General features: G+C 42.1%; 1 protein-coding gene across 1 annotated transcript in view; it reads left to right on the plus strand.

The window, feature by feature from the left end:
* LOC128646952 (P2X purinoceptor 7-like) overlaps positions 1–24,548 on the plus strand; it is a 730,384-nt gene that overhangs the window by 287,539 nt on the left and 418,297 nt on the right. Inside the window, exons 4-5 of the mRNA XM_053699762.1 lie at positions 10,145–10,216; positions 11,260–11,332. Coding sequence (XP_053555737.1) covers positions 10,145–10,216; positions 11,260–11,332 — 145 coding nt within the window. The remainder of the gene's footprint in view (positions 1–10,144; positions 10,217–11,259; positions 11,333–24,548) is intronic.

The raw sequence follows: 24,548 nt of genomic DNA on the forward strand, positions 1-24,548 counted from the left end.
AAAAAGGTTCAAACGGAACTTCTTGAAGAACCTTAAGAATCAGGTTTAAGCTCCATGGCGGAGCAACAGTTTTAAACACAGGCTTGGATCTAACCAAAGCCTGACCAAATGCCTGAACGTCTAGAATACCTGCCAGACGCTTGTGCAAAAAAATACACAGAGTAAAAATCTGTCCCCTTTTAAGGAATTAGCTGACAACCCTTTTCTCAAAAACATCTTGGAGAAAAGATAATATCCTGGGAATCCAGACTTTACTCCATGAGTAACCCTTGGATTCATAACAATCAGATATTTACACCATATCTATGTTCAATTTTCCTAGAGACAGGCTTTCATGTCTGTATTAAGGTATCAATGACTGACTCGGAGAAGCCATGCTTTGATAACATCAAGCGTTCAGTCTCCAGGCAGTCCATCTCAGATTGATTCTATTTAGATGGTTGAAAGGACCCTGAGGTAGAGGGACCTGTCTCAGAAGCAGAGACCGTGATAGAAAGGATGACATGTCCACCAGATCTGCATACCAGGTCCTGCGTGGCTACGCAGGCGCTGTCAAAAACACCAAAGCCCTCTCCTGCTTGGTCTTGACCTCCGGAGGAAATCCCACTCCCCCGGAAGAAAAGTCTGACGACTTAGAAAATCCACCTCCCAGTTCTCAACACCTGGGATATGGATAGCTGATAGACAAGAATGAGTCTCTGTCCAGTGACATATTGTAAGACTTCTAACATCGCTAGGGAACTTCTGTTCCCCCTTGATGGCTGATGTAAGCCACAGTCGTGTATATTGTCCGACTGAGTATGATGTACCTCAGAGTTGCTAACTGAGGCCAAGTCTGAAGAGCATGGAATATCACTCCCAGTTCCAGAATATTTATTAGAAGGAGGGTCTCCTCCTAAGTCCACTATCCCTGAGCCTTCAGGGAGTTCCAGACTGCATCCCAACCTAAAAGGCTGGCATCTATTGTAACAATTGTCCCATCTGACCTGCGGAAGGTCATACCCTTGGACAGATGGACCCGACATAGTCACCAGAGAAGAGAATCTCTGGTCTCTTGGTCCAGGTTTAACAGGGGGACAAATCTGTGTAATCCCCGTTCCTCTGACTGAGCATGCATAGTTGCAGCGGTCTGAAATGTAGACGTGCAAACGGTACTATGTCCCTTGCCGCTACCATTAAGCCGATTTCATTCATGTACTGAGCCACCGAAGGGCGCGGATGGGATGAAAAAACACTGCAGAAATTTAGAAACTTTGACAACCTGGACTCCGTCAGGTAAATTTTCATTTCTACAGAATCTATCAGAGTCCCTAGGAGGGAAACCCTTGAGATTGGGGATAGAGAACTCTTTCCTTGTTCACTTTCCACCCATGTGATCTCAGAAATGCCAGTACTACGTCCGTATGAGACTGGGCAATTTGGATGTTTGACGCCTGTATCAGGATGTCGTCTAAATAAGGGGCCACTTCTATGCCCCGCAGTCTAAGGACCGCCAAAGCGACCCCAGAACCTCCATAAAGATTCTTGGGGCTGTAGATATCCCAAAGGAAAGAGCTACAAACTGGTAATGCCTGTCTAGAAAGGCAAACCTGAAAAAACGATGGTGATCTTTATGCATCACAATGTGAGGATAAGCATCCTTCAAATCCATTGTAGTCCTCTATTGACTCTCCTGGATCATAGTTAAGATGGTACAAATAGTTTCCATCTTAAATGACGGAATTCTGAGGAATTTGTTTAAGATCTTTAGATCCAAAATAGGTCTGAAGGTTCCCTCTCCTTGGGAACCACAAACAGATTTGAGTAAAAACTCTGTCCCTGTTCCTCTCTTGGAACTGGATGGATCTCGTACACAATGTAAGAATGCCTCCTTCTTTATCTGGTTTGCAGATAATTGTGAAAGGCGAAATCTTCCCCTTTTTTGGGGGGGAATCTTTGAAATCCAGAAGATATCTCTGGGATATAAATTCCAATGCCTAGGGATCCTGGGCATCTCTTGCCCACGCCTGGGCGAAGAATGAAAGTCTGCCCCCTATAGGATCCGTTACCGGATAGGGGTCCGTTCCTTCATGCTGCCTTAGAGGCAGCAGCAGGCTCCTTGGCCTGCTTATCTTTGTTCCAGGTCCGATTGTCTCCAGACCGCCTTGGACTGAGCAAAAATTCCCTCTTGTTTTGCCTTAGAGGAAGAGGATGCCACACCTGCCCTGAAGTTTTTAAAAGGCACGAAAATTAGACTTTTTTTTTTTTTTTTGGCCCTTGATTTGGACCTATCCTGAGGAAGGGCATGACCTTTTCCTCCAGTGATATAAGCAATAATCTCCTTCAAACCAGGCCCGAATAGGGTCTGCCCCTTGAAGGGAAGTTAAGTAGCTTATTTATTAAAGTCACGACAGCTGACCATGATATAAGCCATAGCGCTCTGCGCGCCAGTATAGTAAAAAACAGAATTCTTAGCCGTTAGTCTAGTCAAATGAACAAGGCATCAGAAAACAAAGGAATTGGCTAGCATAAGCTTGTCAAATATATTCATCCAATGGAGTCGCTTAACTGTAAAGCCTCATCAAGAGACTCAACCCAGAACGCCGCAGCAGCAGTGACAGAAGCAATGTATGCAAGGGGCTGCAGGATAAAACCCTGTTGAATAAACATTTTTTATCCATTGGATCTAAAAAGCACAACTGTCCTCGTCAGAGGTAGTGGTACGCTTAGCTAGAGTAGAAACTCTTCTCTCCACCTTAGGAACTGTCTGCCAGAAGTCCCGTGTGGTGGTAACTATTAGAAAACATTCTTCTAAAAAATAGGAGGGGAAGAGAACGGCACACCTGGTCTATCCCATTCCTTATTAAAAAAAAAAAAAATTTAGTAAACCTCTTTAGGTATTGGAAAAACATCAGTACACACCGGCACTGCATATTATTTATCCAGTCTACACAATTTCTCTGGCCCTGCGATTGTACACATTCATTCAGAGCAGCCAAAGCCTCCCTGAGCAACAAGTGGAGGTTCTCAAGCATAAATTTTAAATGTAGAAATATCAGAATCAGGTTAAATCATCTTCCCTGAGTCAAAAAAAATCACCCACAGACTAAGCATATTGTGAGGTAGTATCATACATGGTTCTTAAAGCGTCTGTATGCTCTGTATTTACCCCCAGAGCTAACTGCTTTCCTTTAATTTCAGGTAGTCTGACTAATACTGCTGCCAGAATATTATTCACCACCTTTGCCATGTCTTGTAAAATAAACGCTATGGGCGCCCTTGATGTACTTGGCGCCATTTGAGCGTGAGTCCCTGAAGCGGGAGTCGAAGGGTCTGACACGTGGGGAGAGTTAGTCGGCATAACTTTCCCCTCGACAGAATCCCCTGGTAAAAGAAACGCTATGGGTGCCCTTGATGTACTTGGCGCCATTTGAGCGTGAGTCCCTAAAGCGGGAGTCAAAAGGTCTGACACGTGGGGAGAGTTAGTCGGCATAACTACCCCCACGACAGAATCCTCTGGTGATAATGTTTTTAAAGACAAAAAATGATCTTTATTGTTTAACATGAAATCAGTACATCTGGTACACATTCTAAGATGGGGTTCCACCATGGCTTTAAAACATAATGAACACAGAGCTTCCTCTATGTCAGACATGTTAGAACAGACTAATAATGAGACTAGTAAGCTTGGAAAACACTTTAAATCAAGTTAACAAGCAAATATATAAAACGTTACTGTGCCTTTAAGAGAAACAAATTTTGTCAAAATTTGAAAAACAGTGAAAAAAGGCAGTAAAACAAACGAAATTTTTACAGTACATGTAATAAGGTAACAGAGCATTGCACCCACTTGCAAATGGATGATTAACCCCTTAATGCAAAAAACAGATAAAAAAAAAAAAACGACATAGACGTTTTTAAAAACAGACACAACAAACTGCCACAGCCAACAGTGGGAAGCTTCAGTTAACTGTTTCTATATAAAATTTAAGCCAGCCATGTGGAAAAAACTTAGGCCCCAATAAGTTTTATCACCAAACATATGTTAAAAAACGATTAAACATGCCAGCAAACGTTTTAAAACACATTTTTACAAGAGTATGTATCTCTATTAATAAGCCTGATACCAGTCGCTTTTACTGCATTTAAGGCTATACCAACATTACAGTGTTATCACCAATGTACGTTAAAAAACGATTAAACATGCCAGCAAACGTTTTAAAACACATTTTTATAAGAGTATGTATCTCTATTAATAAGCCTGATACCAGTCGCTTTCGCTGCATTTAAGGCTTTACTTACATTACTTCGGTATCAGCAGTATTTTCTTAGTCAATTCCATTCCTAGAAAAATATTTTACTGCACATACCTTATCTGCAGGAAAACCTGCACGCCATTCCCCCTCTGAAGTACCTCACTCCTCAGAATGTGTGAGAACAGCAAATGGATCTTAGTTACGTCTGCTAAGATCATAGAAAAACGCAGGCAGATTCTTCTTCCAAATACTGCCTGAGATAAACAGCACACTCCGGTGCCATTTAAAAATAACAAACTTTTGATTGAAGAATAAACTAAGTAGAAAGCATCACAGACTCTCACGACCTCCTATCTATGTTGAGGCTTGCAAGAGAATGACTGAATATGGCAGTTAGGGGAGGAGCTATATAGCAGCTTTGCTGTGGGTGGACTCTTGCAGCTTCCTGTTGGGAAGGAGAATATATTCCATAAGTAATGGATGATCCGTGGACTGGATACACTTAACAAGAGAAATGTGGGGTTTTTGTCCCTTTAAGCACAAAAGGGGTGACAGAGTTTAAGTATATAGAATAGTGATAGGCTGCTCTTAGTCCTTTAACTGTCATTTGCCAACACCACAAATAGTGAAAACTAATTTTATATGTCACAGCAACTATGGGGAGGCACCCCATAGTTCGGCCTACTTTTGGACCCTCTAAAAGGGTATAGTTTTATGTGACATAGGGACTATTAGATATAATACCACTTTACTGCAACCAACATGCTTATAACACTTTTAAAGTATCTAGTAAATGATAGGACAGCTATAGTACATTAACCTTTAATGGCCAAGCACATCTAACTAAGTAGTTAGGACACAAAATGTCATCATGAGGTAAAACATCTCACTATATCTAAAGAATAATAACTGACTCCATAGCCATAGGTAGATATACAGTGCAAGTAATATCACCTTGGGAGGAAATATAAGTTTTAAAAAATAATAATCCCACAAGTCAAATATGTCCAGTAGCTCCAATAAGTGAGATCTCAGGCCCAAAGGCCGTCATTTATATACAAAGATATCTGGAGTGGAATATGAGTATAGTTAGATGATGGGAAAAAGTACATAATTTCACCCCACGCCAGTCCGGTCTTCCGTGTCGGTGTTGATATCATAACAGAAGCAATAGGCCCAGTCCCCAGATGAATCGCAACGCCAGATGTGCAAGGCCATCCAGGATGCAGCTCCTACACACAGGGGCCAAACAGCAGTCAATGGGTAATGAACCCATCGATCCCCTTCTGAGCTGCAAAGCTCCAGGGCTGCTCCCATACCATGCAAGGGAAGTTGACTTGACGCTGATAGCTTTATCAGAATGCGTAAGCTCTCCGATGACAGCACCTCAGTGTGCACACTTCCTCGGACCCCCTCCAGAGAGTCGGCTGCATCTCCCTAGGCAGAGATCAAGGTTAAGCTCTCACAGGCACTAAGCTGCTCACGGACCCGCACTTTCACAACAGCGTGGAGGCTTGTATTGGCTTGTGCTTTGCTGCACACTCTAGATACCTCTACACTCATCTTTTCTGGCCCTCAGAAGCTTACAGCTCAGTATGAGCGCATACCATGCTGTACAAGCGGCGATCGAATCTGGCGCACATTGTGCGTTCATAGTCGGACAGCAGATTTTGGATGGCCATAGATAGTTCCACCATGTTTAAAAATTGGAATGACAAGTAGGAGAGGAGAATTTACTCTATTCTCCTATTACCCGGTTACCCGAGGGGGGGCTAAGGTTTTCCTCCAAGAGGGCCACCTAAAACCTTAATGGTCCAGTCTGTGAAGCTCCCCCTCAAGCAATATTAGTATTGCCCTGTCCAGCAAAATTAGTTCTGTCCAGCATACAATGAAATCCTGTGTTGGATCGTATCTGTAAAGTTAGATATCTTGGTGGAAAGTATATTCTTTAGATTGAGCTCCCAGATTAGCAGCCATCTTCGGCTAGAGCATTGACACGCCCCTGTCATAGCTTTTTTTTACCATCCTTAGAATAGAACTTATTGTTTCGTTTAGGTGCCGGTTTCATTTGTCTTCAAGCATTGCAGTACTGGCACCTTCTAAAACTTTTCTGTGAGGGAAGAAGTCAATTTTTCACTTTTCTTTCACCTGATTTTATACAGTTTGTTGCAATTTTAGATTGGGAACTTTCCTAAATATAATATTAGGACCATCTCCTATGAGTCCTGATAATCCCGAATCATGGGAGAGTATCCCCCAATGTCTCTGGATAATATCTCTCAAATCTTTACTCTGAGTACTGTGTTGAAATATCAGCATATAGCTAGTTTTTCATCATATTTATTATTAACTGGAGTTTTATTATTATATTGCAATAATTCTTTTCTATTTAATTTGAATATTTCTTCTATTTTAGCATCTAATAAATAGCCTAAATAATTACTCTCTAAAAAATGCTTTTTAAGGATTTGGGACTGTTCCTGATACTTCTCAATATCTTTACAGTTTCGCCTTAGACGGACGAACTGTCCTTTGGGTATATTTGTTAACCAGTGTTTTTGATGGAAACTGTCCAAATTTATATAATTATTTACATCAATACTTTTAAAATAATTCTTTGTTTTTAATATATTATTCTCAATGTTTGTGCTCGTCGGGCTTTACGCTCATATTACAATTTGAAAGTAAACACAATTTGCACTAGAATGATTACCGTGGCTTCAGAGCTCTGATTAACTGTTTCGTGAAACAAAAAGTCTCACAAAACACTTAAAAAATATATTACAAAGTACAGTTACATTCGTAATAACAGCATTTAATAATATTAGACATGTATAAACATATAAACACATAAATACTTATGTATACATATACAGACATATATTGGAGAACTTTGCAGTTAAGTAGATGAAAACATGTTAAAGCATATTCATGCGATATTCATAGTGTTATACTGTGTATTTACTATAAATGTCTCACATTCCAATGTTCTGCACATAGCAGAATATGTTCCAAGAATTTTTAAATAGATATTCCTACTTATATTTGTATATATGTATACCTATATATAATCATGTATATGTATATATATATATATATATATATATATATATATATATATATATATATATATATATATATATATATATATATATATAGATATATATTGTACCAAAAAACAATCAGATATATGTAGAAATATTTATTTATAAATAAATAAAATATATTCTTCAATGTGAAGAACATTGGAATGTGAAATATTCATATTTTCCTGTCAGGTTAGCACAAATGAGAATATGGAATCAGGTTTGGGTGGGGTGTTATTTTTTTTAAAAAAAAATTTTGTCCATTGACTTCTATGGAGGAATACGTGAACGATATTCTAACTTCTGTGTTTTGCGCTTGTCCGGTGAGCATGAGAGGAAAAACAGTTTACTTTTAACTCATAATACGAGCACAACCCGACTAGCGCATAAAGTATACTTCTAAAGCAATTAACACTCGAGCTGGAGCGTTAATTAGTGCTCTACTTGTAATCTGGCCCTATGTGTTTAATCACTTTGTCTGGGTTAAATACAAAGTAATATGCAAGCACTATTTCATACATAAAGGGGTCGATTTATCAAACTGCAGCGGACAGGTGTGTACAAACGCGCCCCTGTCCGACGCAGCTCACCTCTGGAGGGCTAACTTCCACTACTGGAATTCAGCATTGCACAAGACCAGAGACCGGGGAGATTGAAATTCACCACCTAATAGGTGTCGAAGAGGTTAGGGAATCTTCACAGGTAGTTTGGAAAACAGCACATTTATACCTTTGGCTTGTGGGGCACGGAACCCAGGACCTGCCACGTCCCACTAATACTCCAAACAAACAAAAGGTTGTTCCAGCCACCAAAACTTTTAAAATAGACCTTTATTGTTTCACATAGGGTCCTCAGAAAAAGCTACAATGTTTCAGGCCTGCTATAGGCCCTTAGTCATGACTAAGGTCCTATAGCAGGCCTGAAACATTGTAGTTTTTTCTGAGGACCCTATGAGGTCCCTATATGAAATAATAAAGGTCTATTTCAAAAGTTTTGGTGGTTGGAACAACCTTTTGTTTGTTTGAAGAGGTTAGGGAAGCAGCCATCTGATGACCACTGCTTCATAAATACGGGAACCTGCAGTCATAGGCAGGCAAAACCTTTTCTTTTTGCACTTTTATGTCACTTTAACACTGAAAACAGTTAGTCAAACAAAAACTATTACAACAAACTTTATGAAAATTTGCATGCAAATCTGAAATCTGAAGTCCTCCTCCTTGGAGCCACCACATCCGCCTGGGATAACTTCTGGTGACCCACAGCTCTCGGACACCCTCCAACACCCACTGACCATGCACGAAATCTAGGCTTCATCCTTGACTCTTCACTCTCCATGAACCGACAAATCAACACCGTCTCCTCCACCTGCTTCCACATACTCCACCTGCTGAAAAAGATCTTCAAATGGATCCCACCCGACACCCGGAAGACGGTCACCCACGCACTCGTCAGCACCAGACTGGACTATGGCAACTCACTCTACACCGAACGCACCATCAATCTTCAAAAGAGACTCCAGTGCGTCCAAAACGCCTCGGTAAGACTCATCCTCAACATTCCCCGCCAATCCCTCACCTCAAAACACTAGCAAGACCTGCACTGGCTCCCCATCAACAAAAAAATCACCGTCAAGCTCCTCACCCACACATTCAAAGCCCTCCATAACATCGGCCCTGAATACTTAAACCACTGCGTCACCTCCTACACCCCCGCTAGACAACTACGGTCGGCTGACCAAGCCCTCGCTATCATCCCCCGAATAAAAAAAAAACACGGCTGGAGGCAGATCCTTCTCGCACCTGGCAGCCAAAACTTGGAACACCCTGCCCATACACCTCAGACAAGCGGCAGATCTAACAAAGTTCAGAAAGGACCTCAAGACCTGGCTCTTAAACTGAATGACAACCGTTAGCGCTCTCGCATCAGACCATCTCCCCTGAGCACCTTGAGACCCTCACGGGTGAATATCTGTACTTTACAAGAATCCAATAGATAGATAGATAGAATGTAATTGTCTAGTGTGTGCAGTGGTTGCTGAAATATAAATGTTTAAAAAAAATACAATTAAAAACATGCCCAGTATCATATTTTAAGGTTGCTTTAGTTGCAGCTGTTTTCTGAAGTTAAAAATATATTTATTTAAAGTGTCAGTAAACTTTAAAAATAATGTTATATAATTCTGCACATAGTGCAGAATTATATAACATTATATTAGCCAAACATTTATAAAACGTAATTTCCCCTATTAATTTAAAAAAAAAAAAAAACGCTGTTTCAGAGACCCGCTCTCTGCTGAGCGGGTCTGTTATATTTACTCAGCACATCGGGCCAGCTGTATAGTCACAGCCCGGCCCGACCGCGCCATAAGACTAAGTGCAGCTCGCTCCTGTCACAGGAGCGAGCTGCACTTAGTCTTATGGCGCGGTCGGGCCGGGCTGTGACTATACAGCTGGCCCGATGTGCTGAGTAAATATAACAGACCCGCTCAGCAGAGAGCAGAGAGCGGGTCTCTGAAACAGCGTTTTTTTTTTTTTTAAATTAATAGGGGAAATTACGTTTTATAAATGTTTGGCTAATATAATGTTATATAATTCTGCACTATGTGCAGAATTATATAACATTATTTTTAAGGTTTACTGTCCCTTTAATTATCTGCCACCTAAAGGGCTGAGTAACAGTGTAACTGTAAATCACTTCATTAGAGAGATTATAATTTTGTAGAGGGCCATTAATTTAGTTTTATGTTGTATTAATTGTGATATTTCTGTTAATTTATTGAAAGGAAAAGTTATATTACTCTGTTTTAACTTTTTTTTTTTGTAGGATGGAAATTCATTTTTTGTTCAGACTAACTTCATAAAAACAGAAAACCAAATACAAAGTACTTGTGCAGCAGTAAGTACATTTCATATGTATTCACTATATTGTGTGTTTAAAGGGACAGTAAAATCAGATTTAAACTTTCATGGTTTACACAAAGCGCATGCCATTTTAAACAACTTTATACTATCAAATTTGCTTTTGGTTTATTGGAGCTCAGGAGCACGCACGTCTTTAGCATTCCATGGTATTAGTGTTTGCAACAATGTTTGTTGCCATAGAATTCTACAGACACATGCTGAACCTTTTAATTAAAACATTATTGTTGCCCCCATAAGTATTGTGGGCCCTAGGAATTGTGAAAAATATGTTGGTACTGTAGTGCATAGATGCTTAAAGGCATATGAAACCCAATTATTATTCAGATAGAGTATTTGATTTTTTAAAAAAAATTCTAATTTACTTCTATTATCAAATTTTCTTTGTTCTCTTGGTATCTTTTGTTGAAAAGCAGATATGTATGTTTATGAGCCGGTCCATTTCTGAAGCACTATATGGCAGCAGTTTTGCAAGAATGTTATCCATTTGCAGGATCACTAGAGGGCAGCACTATTTCCTGACATGTTCCAGATGCCTACCTAGGTATCTCTTCAACAAAGAATATCATGGGAACAAAGGAAATTTAATAATAAAAGTAAATTAAAAACTTTTTTAAAATTGTGTGTTATGTCTGAGTTACAAAAGAAATGTTTTGGGTTTCATATCTCTTTAAATCCAACTGTAACTTGCAATGCCTACCCTGTTCTCTTAAATAAACCCAAAGAATAAAGCACACCGTGGGCAAAACCTTTTGATATGTGTAAGTTTTATTAATATGGGGTGAGAGCATTATTTTATTAGTAAACAGAACAATTATTTTTTGAGTCTTTGCTGTGTACTTTAGTAGAGTGAGTTATATTGTTATGCTATTTTTTTAACCTAGCTGATGGGGTTATTTGAAGTAACAGATGTTGAAACAATAATAAGTGTTTTTGAAGTAAGGTGACATAGGAATTTGTAGAATTCCATGTAACCATACAGATTGGAATTTCTAATTGATTGCTTTTTCTTCTTTCTAGTATCCAAGTGCGCAAACAATTTGCACTCAGCATGCTTTTTGCAAAAGTGGTCAAGTTGATCTAAAAAGTAGCGGTATGTTTAACTAATCTGCTTTTTTTATTTTACAATGATATTTGTAAATAGTGGATTACTAGTTCATAGTTTTATTATAACTAGGGCTGGTCATTTTTACTATTTAAAAAAATAATGTTATTTAATCTTTTATTGAGATTTTTAGCAGTAACAATATAGTAAGACTTTTCATTCACAATAACAGCAGATTAAGATACAAATGTACAGTTTTTAAGCTGTTACGGTTACCCTTAGTCTCGCTGAGAGATGGACCGCTTAGTAGCCTGGATCCCTATTGCTAAAGAGGGGAGAAGCTGCTTTCCATAGTATTCTATATGAGTCTCGCAAATATAGAATAATCTCCCTTAGCTGCAGTACAGCTAGGATACCCTTCTGCCCACAAAAACGAGTCAACGCTGCGATTGAGGGTCAAACAAGAACTCAGGACTGGGATGCCCAGCCTGCTTTTTATTAAGGTTACATGCACACAGGGCACTCCCAGGGGGAGAGGGGGGGAAGCACAAAATCCCCCATCACACATTTAGATAGAGAGCACTGTCCTTTGACAGGCCACAATAGGATTACAGTACTTAAGATAACAAGTTTACAAGTTCATCTTATCAATTAGCAGTCTGGCTCCAGAGGTGATTAGACAATAGTTTCTAAAAGCTGAAAAAAAAGAGTTAACTCTTTATGAAATGATACTTGTTACGGTTTTCTTGGAGCCCTTCTTAGGCGCTGGCTTGCTGGTTCAGGCATTGCTGCTGGGAAATAAGCTCTTCACAACAAAATAACTAATGCTTCTGTAACAGTGCTCCCTTTCTGTGGAACACTCTGGCAGACACGGTCTGACCCCTTTTCGGGGCAGACTAAGGCTGTCCAGACCGCTGATTATGCGGGGCTGAGGTCGGTTTGTCTGGACAACCCGTCGGCGTTGCCATTCTGTTTCCCAGGTCTGTAAGTAATGGTGAAATTGAAGGGTTGCAACGATAAGCTCCAACGTAATAGCCTGCCGTTATCTCCAGAGACCCGGTTCAGCCACACCAACGGGTTATGGTCGGTGACCAGAGTGAACTCCTGACCATATAAATAGGGAGTCAATTTCTTTAATGCCCACACCAAAGCCAAACACTCCTTTTCGACCGCTGCATAGCTGACTTCGCGGGGCAGGAGCTTCCGGCTGATGTAGGCAACTGGATGCTCCCCTCCATCTTCGCCTACTTGGCTGAGGACGGCTCCCAGCCCGAACATGGAAGCATCTGTATGGACGATAAAACGTTTGTTAAGGGCTGGGGCCGCCAAGACAGGAGCGTTAATTAGAGCATTTTTGAGAGCCTGGAAAGCCGTTTCACAGTGGGGAGACCACAGGACCTGTCGAGGTAAGTTCTTCTTGGTCAAGTCAGTCAGGGGTTTGGCAAGTGTGCTGTAGTCTGGTACGAACCGTCTATAGTACCCTGCCGTGCCCAGGAAGGCTAGGACCTGAGTCTTAGTGATGGGGGTGGGCCAATTGGCGACAGCTTCTATTTTGGCCGGCTCTGGTCGCTGCTTTCCACACCCCACCCGGTGACCCAGGTACTGTACCTCGGCCATCCCAAAGTGGCATTTTTCTGGCTTCAGAGTCAGGCCAGCAGCCCGGATCTGATCCAGAACCATTCCCACATGAGCTAAGTGGTCCTCCCAGGACTCACTGTGGATCGCTATGTCGTCCAGGTAGGCGCAAGCAAAACTCTGGAAGCCATCCAGGAGCCTATCCACCAAGCGCTGGAATGTAGCTGGGGCATTCTTCATCCCAAACGGCATTACCCTAAACTGATATAAGCCGAATGGGGTGACGAATGCCGACTTGGGGATAGCCTCCGGGGCCAGGGGAATCTGCCAGTAACCTTTGCAGAGGTCAATAGTGGTCAGGTAATTTCCCCTGGCTATACGATCGAGTAGCTCGTCTACCCTGGGCATAGGGTAAGCGTCCGTCACGGTATTTTCATTGAGCCTCCGATAGTCTACGCAGAACCGGGTGGTCCCATCTTTCTTGGGCACCAAGACAACTGGGGAGGCCCAGGGACTATCGGAGGGCTCAATTACCCTGAGCTGGAGCATCTCATCGATCTCCTTCTTCATTCCTGTCCTAACTGCTTCGGGGATTCGGTACGGAGCCTGGCGCAAGGGAGCTTGTCCCGGAGTATCTACCTGGTGGGTGGTTAAAGTAGTGTACCCTGGCTTCGGGGAGAAGGTGAGGTGTTTAGACTGGAGGAGTTGGTTGAGCTGCTCCCTTTCAGTGGGGCTAAGTCGGTCCCCTATCTGAACCTGCGCCACTATACCTGTGGGGAGGCTCTTTTCTAATAGGTCTGGAATGGGTAAACTGTCGGGGTCTTCCTGAGGGGAACAACATACGGCCGTCACGTTCTCTGGCCGCTCAAAATATTCCTTGAGCATGTTTACATGGAATGTCTTTCTAAGATTGTTGTCGTGGCAGCTAGCTATCACATAAGTGGTGTCTCCCCTTTTCTCTACGATCTGGTAGGGACCCTGCCAGGACGCCTGCAATTTGTCTGTCTTCACCGGCTTAAGTACTAACACCTTTTGTCCTATGGTGAAGATTCTCTTTCGGGCCCCCCGATCGTACCATACTTTCTGTCTTCTCTGGGCCAACTGGAGATTAGCCCGCACGGATTTGGCTAATTGCTCCATTCGGTCCCTGAGTTCCAGCACGTATGGCACAATGGGGACACCGTCAGCCTCCATCTCTCCCTCCCAGTGCTCCCGGATCAGGTTTAGGGGTCCCCGTACCTTTCTTCCGTAGAGCAACTCGAAGGGAGAGAACCCTGTCGTTTCCTGGGGCACCTCCCGATAAGCAAATAGGAGGTGCGGCAGGAAGCGTTCCCAGTCTCGGTATTCCTGAGTGAACGTCTTGAGCATTTGCTTGAGGGTTCCATTGAACCTCTCACACAGCCCGTTCGTCTGGGGGTGGTATGGGGAGCTCAGGAGGGACTTAATTTTGCAAACCTGCCAGAGTTGTTGGGTCAATTCAGCCGTAAATTGGGTGCCTCGGTCGGATAGGATTTCTTTTGGAAATCCTACCCGGGAGAACACCTGTACTAGTGCATTCGCTACCGTATCCGCTTGTATGTTGGATAGGGCGACAGCCTCTGGGTACCTGGTAGCGTAGTCCACTACGGTAAGAATGTATCGCTTACCGGAGGGACTAGGGGTAGCCAGTGGTCCCACTAGGTCAATAGCAACCCGGCTGAAGGGTTCCTCTACAATGGGCATATTTACTAGCTGGGCTTTAGGGTGATCGCCTCGCCTTCCTACTCGTTGACACACATCGCAGGTGTTACAGTAAGTTCTAACGTCAGCGTGCACCCCTGGCCAAAAGAACGTGTGAGTAATGCGGTGTAGGGTACGGGTAACGGCTAGGTGGCCTGCTAAGGGGATGTCGTGGCCTATTTTGAGGATTTCTTGACGGTATTTGTGGGGCACTACCAGCTGTCGCCTACGCTGTCCCCTTTTCTCTGTCCAGCGGTATAGTTTCCCTTTTTCCCATAAGAATGTTTCGTTATCTGCCCCGCCCCCTCCGGTCTCTGCTCGTTCCCGGTACTTTTGTAAGGTCGGGTCAGTCTTAGACTCTGCCTCGAAAGCATCTGGGGTGTCCCAGGGTATGGGGCCTAACCTGTCAGGCAAGGTCGGGGTAGGTCTTACCTGTGTCTCCCGCACTGGTGAGAGCTCTCGCTCCGTCCGGGCTTGGGCCCGTGTAGTCACTGGGTCCGCCTCGTTGTTGCATACTGGAGCATAGGCAGAAGTCATGGGGCCCAAATCGTTGCCCAGTAGTACTTCGGCAGGTAAATTATCCATTAGGCCCACGTTCACAGCCCCCTTTCCCGCTCCCCAATCAAGATGCACTTTAGCTGTTGGAATTTTGTACACATCCCCCCCCGCCACTCTAACGGCTACAGTCTGTCCGGATCGCTTGTGCTCTGGCACCAAATGACTCTGTACCAGCGTGATAGTAGCCCCTGTGTCTCGCAATCCCTCGGTAGATCGCCCCTCGAGCCATACCCTCTGCCGATGGTGCTGGCGGTTATCTGAGGCAGCATATACAGGGTCTGCCTCGTGAAGCGGCCCCACATATCCCTCCATAGGGGCCTCTTGGTTAACACAGAGGGCCCGGGCCGGACGATAGGACCCAGAGGGGTAATTGTAATTCCTGGGTGTCTGGTGCGTATTAAGGGGGCAGCTAGCCATGAAATGCCCTGGTTGCTTGCATCGGTGGCAAGTCGGTCTGGGACGCTCAGAGCTGTTATTGGGTGGTCCTGAGTGTCGGACGGGCCTTGTGGGCACCGGGGCTCGGAATTCAGTACGAGGGGGTGCACGGTAAACCTCTCTGGGTTCGACCCGTGCTGGAGCTCGGTAGTTCATGGGTTCGTGAAGACGGGAGTCATAATGTTCATCGGCCAATTTGGCTGCTTCTTCTAAGGTAGAAGGCCGCCTGTCTCGCAGCCATTCCTTCCCTTGCTGTTCCATGCCATTATAAAAATGTTCTAAGAGAAACAATTGTAAAATTTCCTCCCCAGTCACCGCTTTACTTCCGCTCAGCCAGTGATTTGCCGCTCTCCGCATTCGGTGCGCCCATTCCATATGGGTATCGTTAGGCTTCTTTTCCGTGCCCCGAAACTGTCGGCGATACGTGTCCGGAGTTACAGCGTACCGTCGCAACAGTGTCTCCTTAACTAGCTCATACTGTGTCACTTCCTCAGCACCCAGAGTACGAAAGGCTTCCAGGGCTCGCCCGGATAGTTTCCCAGACAATATCGTGGGCCACTCTCTGTTGGGAATCTGGTGCAGGGCACATTGCCTTTCGAAGTCCGCCAAATATTCATCAATCCCTGTCTCGCTCTCTAGGAAGGGTCGAAATGCCGCATAGGGTATCTTGGGCCTCCCAGCATTTTCGACAGGGATGATTACCTGCGGGGCTTCAGCATTGCGGTGTGCATTCGCTAGGTTGAGTTCGTGGGCTCGAGTCTCTCGTATATCCTCGTCCGCCTCTGCCATCAACTGCTGTACCAATTCCATGGAGGGGTTCGGCCCGTATAATGAGAGCCTTTCCCGAACAATCCTGGTTTTTTCGTCACTAATCGTGGTCGGTGTTTCCGCCATTGTGAAGCTCTGATCCAGTTCGGTCAATTCTGCGATCAGCTCTCTCCTCGGCCGGTTGCTGGCGTACCCCCCTCTGCTTTCAAGTAAATCCTTTTGGGTTGTACGCTTCAATTTTTCGTAAGCGCTCTCCATCCGTTCTGTACCTCTCCTAGGAAATCCAGGAAAATCCCGCCGCTGCCGCCAAATGTTACGGTTACCCTTAGTCTCGCTGAGAGATGGACCGCTTAGTAGCCTGGATCCCTATTGCTAAAGAGGGGAGAAGCTGCTTTCCATAGTATTCTATATGAGTCTCGCAAATATAGAATAATCTCCCTTAGCTGCAGTACAGCTAGGATACCCTTCTGCCCACAAAAACGAGTCAACGCTGCGATTGAGGGTCAAACAAGAACTCAGGACTGGGATGCCCAGCCTGCTTTTTATTAAGGTTACATGCACACAGGGCACTCCCAGGGGGAGAGGGGGGGAAGCACAAAATCCCCCATCACACATTTAGATAGAGAGCACTGTCCTTTGACAGGCCACAATAGGATTACAGTACTTAAGATAACAAGTTTACAAGTTCATCTTATCAATTAGCAGTCTGGCTCCAGAGGTGATTAGACAATAGTTTCTAAAAGCTGAAAAAAAAGAGTTAACTCTTTATGAAATGATACTTGTTACGGTTTTCTTGGAGCCCTTCTTAGGCGCTGGCTTGCTGGTTCAGGCATTGCTGCTGGGAAATAAGCTCTTCACAACAAAATAACTAATGCTTCTGTAACATAAGCGAACCAGCACAAGGAATAAATATACAGTAGATAAAACGGTCAGCAAGTTACAAGTATAGTGTGATGTACATTTAAGAACATATATAGTGAACAAAAAAGTATGAAATCTCTGTTTTCTATTATTTATTCTCCATTGAAATGGGGGGAATCACTTTTGAACCCCAAACAAACTTTTATCTCAAAGAAAGGAGAATTGAGGATATATTGAGCTATGATATAGGTATGTAGTGAATAATATGTTATAGTGGGGCAACTTTTGGACCCCATATTATAAAGGTAAAAATAAGTCAAAGCTTAATACACAGCAGGTAAGCACTGCTTAATATAATGTGGCATGAGTAAGATTAGCTTATAAAACAGGTCATAGTTGTAGGTGTTTGGGAGGTAAACTTCTCTTAAAAGAATTTGTAGATTTATGATCTTTGTGCGCGTATTATTGCCAGAAGTCACAGTTATACAAAAGCAGACCAGACATATAAATAGAGCGCAGCAAAGGCTATATTCTTTTGGTAACATATAAATATAGACTTTCTAAGGCCCTATGGGGAGCGTGAGGCTGTGTACACTAACAGAACACTAGTTTTAGATTATGAATAGGAGCCCACAGACGAGGTATGCAGCTTCAAATATTATAATTGACTGAGGGTGATCAGTGTGGGATAGGTTTATCTATTATTTATTTCATAGCTTGTATTCTACCTTTATGTTATTTAGATAAAGAGACAAGTATACAAAATACAGATAATATAATGTTGCAGTTGTCCATTAAAGACATATGAACTATAAGCATCAGTGATACCAAGAATGAAATGTCAGACTTATACCATATTCAACTATTTACATCATTTACACTTGTACATTATACACTACTTATCATGAGTATAAATTCAAGTTTTAATTGAGATAGTAAGTCATATAGGCATTATATGTACTTGTCAAGTAAATATGTCATTGTTGGTCTTTAGAAAAGTGGGAGAGTGACTAGATCAGCAGCGCTACCCTAAGACTGGTATATTTTAGCATGGATTACCATATGTTACATACATATATTGTAAAAAGAAATACATGAAATAAATGATTACTGTATTCCAGGTCCACTATGGTATTTGCACCCCTATACCATCAGTATGGATATAGAGTTTTACAAATTATGAGACCAATGTGAATTAGAATAAAAGTATATGAATCTCTAAATAGCCCTATATAAACATTGTGGACATACAGAGAGACCAAAATAATACATTCTAGTAATAAGGTGATTGTATGTGGGAAACCAGAACCTATGAAAGGCATTAGAAACAAATATTTATAGTGTGATAGTTAGATTATACAACAAAAGTATAAACTATAAAATGAGTAAAACATTAGAAAATAGTTGGGAATACAGTTCAAAGTGCAGTCCCCTATAAGAGGAGCCCCATCCTAGGCCAAACTGAACTGGATGCTCTTGAGAGTTTACTGGTTTCCTCGATATGTCTTTCCTGGGTTTACATAGTAGGGTCTTTAGATGAGGAATGTTCAAGAGTTCTGTACCCAGGGACGTCATCTCTATCATAGGGCCATAAGAGAGGGTTGCAATGTAGTTTTGTTTTCACCGGATACATAACTTCCTTGCACCGCAAATTATCAGAGGGCTTTGATGGCTCCGGCACTGAGTGACAGGAGGCACCCAGACAATCTACCTCCCTGAGGATCCGCCAAAGACACAATCCCCTCCACCGCCCAGGTATAGTATGTGAAAGAAGGTTCAGGAATCGGACTGTGTCATATTTGGCACTTAGACTGTGCCTTTAAGCTTAATTCTCCTCCCCCTCTGAACCATGCCTATAAAAGTTATGTCCAGCTTCAAGTCATTGCTTGAATTATCGCAATCAAAGTGTGGTCATCCCTGAACACAGTAAACCTGCTGATAACTAGCCTTCCTGTGATTATTTCTTTAGCAATCGTATCCTGAACACACCACCTCCTACTGATCATATGATCTCTTGTCCGGACTCCCCAACCTCCAGCATTCAGACCTTTTATCAGATACTTTGTTTTGTTTGTATTGACACTCTCAATTGAATGCCAATCTTTTTCTCTGAGAGACCGCAAGTACTAAAGATAAAAGCCTCCACAACTAAATTCTGTAGTTGCATACAGGAGTTACTTCATGTCTCTATCTGCTGTGTGCTGGGTAAACATAAGACTGCCAGCTAAACCTCTGCTACACTCAGTACACCCAAATGAAATTGAATCAATCTGCTTACTGCAACAAGCTGAGGAAGTCAAAAGCCTGTCAGCTCTCACAACTCTCACAGCTTCCCATCTGAATATCCATGCACAATTCAGCCCTCACATGTCAGAGGTTCAACTTAAAATACTATATAAGTTTTTGCATTTATACCAATTGTATTATGCTGAATAACCAGATGTATTATTATGCATCAATGGTAAAACTATTTCAGTGCAGTTCCAATATACTATCTGCTACAAAAACAATGTAGACTGATTCTGTAACATATTTTTTTTAAGGTCACAAATATAGGAAGCTTAATATTTAAGCTATTCACTAAACTGATGCAAATTCAGTTTAAGTGTTAAAGTATAATTCAAGCCCTAAAATAAAAAAAATAAAAAGAGGATTTTTTTTTGTTTAAATTTTTTTTTCTCCTCTCCTCCTCCTTCTCAGTGTGAATAATTATTACACCACATATTAAGGGCTAGATTTATTAAAGCTGAGGCATACAGGGGTGCGTATACGCGCCCCTGTACGCCTCAGCTCGCCTGTGGCGGGGCGAAAATACCCGCAGGTATTCGGCATTGCACACGAGCACAATTTTGCGCTCACGTGCAATCCCGCCCCCTGTCCGCGCACAGATTAGAGGTGGCGAAGAGGCTCAGGAAGCAGCGGTCTGGTGACCGCTGCTTGATAAATGACGGCGAGCAAGTTCTTGAGAGAACTTGCTGCCGCAGGGGCTTAATAAATCTAGCCCTTAAGTATGGATCCAAATGAGATGAGTACCGAGATCACCTCCCTGAATCAAAAGGTGGATTTTTTGGCGCATGGTTTAACTGCAGTGCAGGCTGATATTCGGACCATTAGGGATGTACTTAAGGATCTCTCTCTTTCAAGACCGCCTGAGTCACCTGAACCCACTCTAAATCCACGACCCCTTTCCCTGGAACAAAAACTCAGTTTAGGTAGTTCAGAAACACCTGTCTCCTGACATTTTCTTTGAAACCCAGGACATAATGTTCAGATAGGATTAAGGTCTGCATAGGTATCTCCTACCTGAAGGGGGAGCCAAAAGCCTGGGCCAATCGATTTTTTGAGAGAAATAATCCCATATTGAACTCTCTAGATGAATTCTTTCATGCTATGGCTACTTTATATGATGATTCAAACAAACAGTTGACTGTGGGAAACACCCTGCGAGCCCTTAGACAAGGAAAAAGGCCAGTTGAGGAGTACATAGCGGATTTCCAGATGTGGAACACGGACTCTGGTTGGAACAAACTGAGCCTACGCAGTCAATTCTGATTAGGCTTGTCGGAACATCTTAAAGATGAATTGGCCAGCATGTAGATGCCTGACACACTAGATCTCCTCATAAAGACTTGCATAATTCTGGTTCACAGATACAGGGAAAGGAAATCTGAGAAGTCTTATCCACAAGTCTTCCCCAAAGGATACCCTCTCTATTCAAGTGATAGTGCTCCTCAACAAGTGACACCCATGGAAATAGGAGCTTTCAAAGGTCCTTTATCTCAGGAGGAAAAGACACAAAGAAAATTGGCCAATCTTTGCCTGTACTGCATTAGTTCTGAACATATAGTTTCAACATGTCCAAGTCTGTTACGTCAAAAGAAGGGTAAGACTACTACGATTCTACACTCTAACACACACAAAATTACCACTTTTTGTTCATTACCTTTATCTTTGAAGTGGGATCATCAAGTCATCCAAGCAGAAGCAATGATTGATTCGGGAGCATATGGAATCTTCATTGATGCCAGATTAGTTCATTAAAATAAAATTCCTTGTGTGTTAAAGCATACTCCTGTTCATGTGAGAATTATTGATGGCTCTAGTTTCTTAAAAAGACCTATCACTCACCACACAGTTCCAATATTATTTACCACTGACTCTAGACACACTGAATACTTGTCATTTGACATCATCAACTCTTCCATCCACCCAATCATACTAGGACACACACGGTTACAGAAATACAACCCTCATTTTGATTGGGAATTAAACAAAATAACATTCCAGTCCCCTTACTGCCTTTCAACTTGTCAAACTCACACTTCTATTAATCATATTTCCACACTCATTCCATCTGAATATACAGATTTCTCTGAAGTATTTGACCTAAAGGAAGCTGAGATTCAGAGGGCGCAAATTATCAGAGGGCTTTGATGGCTCCGGGACTGAGTGACAGGAGGCACCCAGACAATCTACCTCCCTGAGGATCCGCCAAAGACACAATCCCCTCCACCGCCCAGGTATAGTATGTGAAAGAGGGTTCAGGAATCGGACTGTGTCATATTTGGCACTTAGACTGTGCCTTTAAGCTTAATTCTCCTCCCCCTCTAAACCATGCCTATAAAAGTTATGTCCAGCTTCAAGTCATTGCTTGAATTATCGCAATCAAAGTGTGGTCATCCCTGAACACAGTAAACCTGCTGATAACTAGCCTTCCTGTGATTATTTCTTTAGCAATCGTATCCTGAACACATTTCCTCCTACAGATCATATGATCTCTTGTCCAGACTCCCCAACCTCCAGCATTCAGACCTTTTATCAGATACTTTGTTTTGTTTGTATTGACACTCTCAATTGAATGCCAATCTTTTTCTCTGGGAGACTGCAAGTACTAAAGATAAAAGCCTCCACAACTAAATTCTGTAGTTGCATACAGGAGTTACTTGTCTCTATCTGCTGTTTGCTGGGTAAACATAAGACTGTCATACTAGGACACACATGGTTACAGAAATACAACCCTCATTTTGATTGGGAATTAAACAAAATAGCATTCCAGTCCCCTTACTGAATATACAGATTTCTCTGAAGTATTTGACCTATCATCCTTATGACTGTCCCATAGAAACTTTACCTGGGGAAAAAATTATTTTTGGGCATGTATAACCTTTATAACAGGCAGAATTGCAACACCTCCAAGAATACCTTAACGAAAATTTGAAGAAAGATTTAATTTGTCCATCTACTTCCCCTGCTGCTGCGGGCATTTTTTTTGTGAAAAATAAGGACGCATCACTTCAACCTATTATTGATTATAGGAGGTTAAATTCTATTACAGTGAAAAATCGTTACCGCTACCTTTTATCCCCTAGCTTCTAGAACGTTTCATGCACGCCACTATATTTACCAAGCTGGATTTAAAAGGTGCATACAATCTACTAAGAATAAGGAAAGGCAACAAATGGAAAACTGCCTTTAGGACTCGTTATGGATTATATGAGTACAACGTAATACCTTTTGGGTTATGTAATGCCCCAGTGACTTCAAAGACCTAATGGATGTCTGTATCATAATTTATCTCGATAATTTCCTTATTTACTAAAAAAGTAAAGAAGATCATATCAAACATGTCCGTTGTGTTCTAGCTCGATTGAAAGACCATCACCTCTTCGCAAAATTAGAAAAATGCCAATTCCATCAAACCTCCATAAAATTCCTTGGATATGTAATTTCTTCCACTGGAATTCAGATGGACACCGAAAACGTTTCTACTATCATAAACTGGCCTAAACCTGCTACAAAAAAAGGCTCTTCAATGTTTTCTTGGATTTGCCAATTTTTATATAAACTTAATCTCTCATTATTCTACAATCGTTAAACCTCTTACTCAACTAACTGGGAAACAACATTACATCTGGTCACCCGAAGCAGAATTGGCATTCACGCTCTTGAGGCAAGTTGGATGCATCCAAAAATGGTTTAGGAGCAATCCTTTCCCAAAGGACTACTACATCTGCTCTACACCCTATTGCATACTTATTCAGAACTCTAATTCCTGCAGAAGTTAATTATACAGTCAGAGACAAAGAACTACTCGCAATTAAATCTTCATTGAAGGTTTGGCGACATCTGTTGGAAGGCACCAAATACCCTTTCATCATCTACACCGACCATAAGAACCTAGAATACGTAGGAACAAAACACTTTCATCCAAACAAGTTTGATGGTCCTTGTTTTTCGATAGATTCAATTCTCTTATAACCTACAGGCCAGCTGAGAAGAATGTTAAGGCAGATGTACTGTCTAGAATACATGAAATGCCCTCTACAGGAAGAGATCCCGACTGTATTGTAACCTTACAGAAAATCGTTGGACAACTCCCTAATTTTGATGCCGAAACTTTACAAGATTTAAATTCAGACACAGAAATACCAATGACAAAACTCATAAAGAAATCTTCTGGCCTTTACTATCATCTAGATCAGCTATATGTTCCTCCTTCTCTTCGTGATCACCTACTCCACCATTTCCATGATTCACCTCTCTCGGGACCTCCTGGAATCTCCAAGACCTTAAGTCACCTCAAAAGATATTTCTGGTGGCCTCAATTAGACAAGACAGTATGTGATTATGCTAAACGTTGTGATACCTGTGTTCGTAATAAAGTAAGCCACAACAGTCCTTTTGCCTTTACCCAGCCCTAGTCTTTATTTCGATGGACTTCTCGTGGATCTCCCACCATCCTACGGATATAATACCATATTTGTTGTCATTGATCATTTTACGAAACTTGCTCATTTCATCCCTCTCAAGAAACTACCGACCGCTTTAGAAACTGCTGAAGTGTTCATCGATAATATAGTTAAGCTGCATGGTCTTCCTATGACTATCCTAAGTGACAGGGGGTCTCAATTTACATCCAGGTTTTGGAAACAACTTTGCAATATCCTAAGAATTGAAAGCAGACTCTTGTCTGCTTATCATCCACACACAAATGTACTCACCGAAAGGATTAACCAGATTCTCGAGCAATACCTCCAATGCTACACTTCCCATCTTCAAGATGACTGGCTAAAAAAACTCTCATTGGCAGAATTTGCCTACAATAATTCAACAAGCAGCTCTACAAAAACTTTACCTTTTTATGTTACGTATGGTTATCACCCGAACGTACTTCCTCCTTTCAGCAACTCCCCTTCATAACCAGCTGCCACCAACTTCTCAAAAAATATTGAAGATTCTCTAAAGATGTTAAGAACTCATTTATTAGTGACAAAATCCAAACAAAAGTATTATTACGACAATCACCACACTCCAGCACCTAAGTATAAGATCGGAGATCTTGTGTGGC

Source organism: Bombina bombina, chromosome 2 (genome assembly GCF_027579735.1).
Source record: "Bombina bombina isolate aBomBom1 chromosome 2, aBomBom1.pri, whole genome shotgun sequence".
In the NCBI taxonomy this organism is placed as follows: Eukaryota; Metazoa; Chordata; class Amphibia; order Anura; family Bombinatoridae; genus Bombina; species Bombina bombina.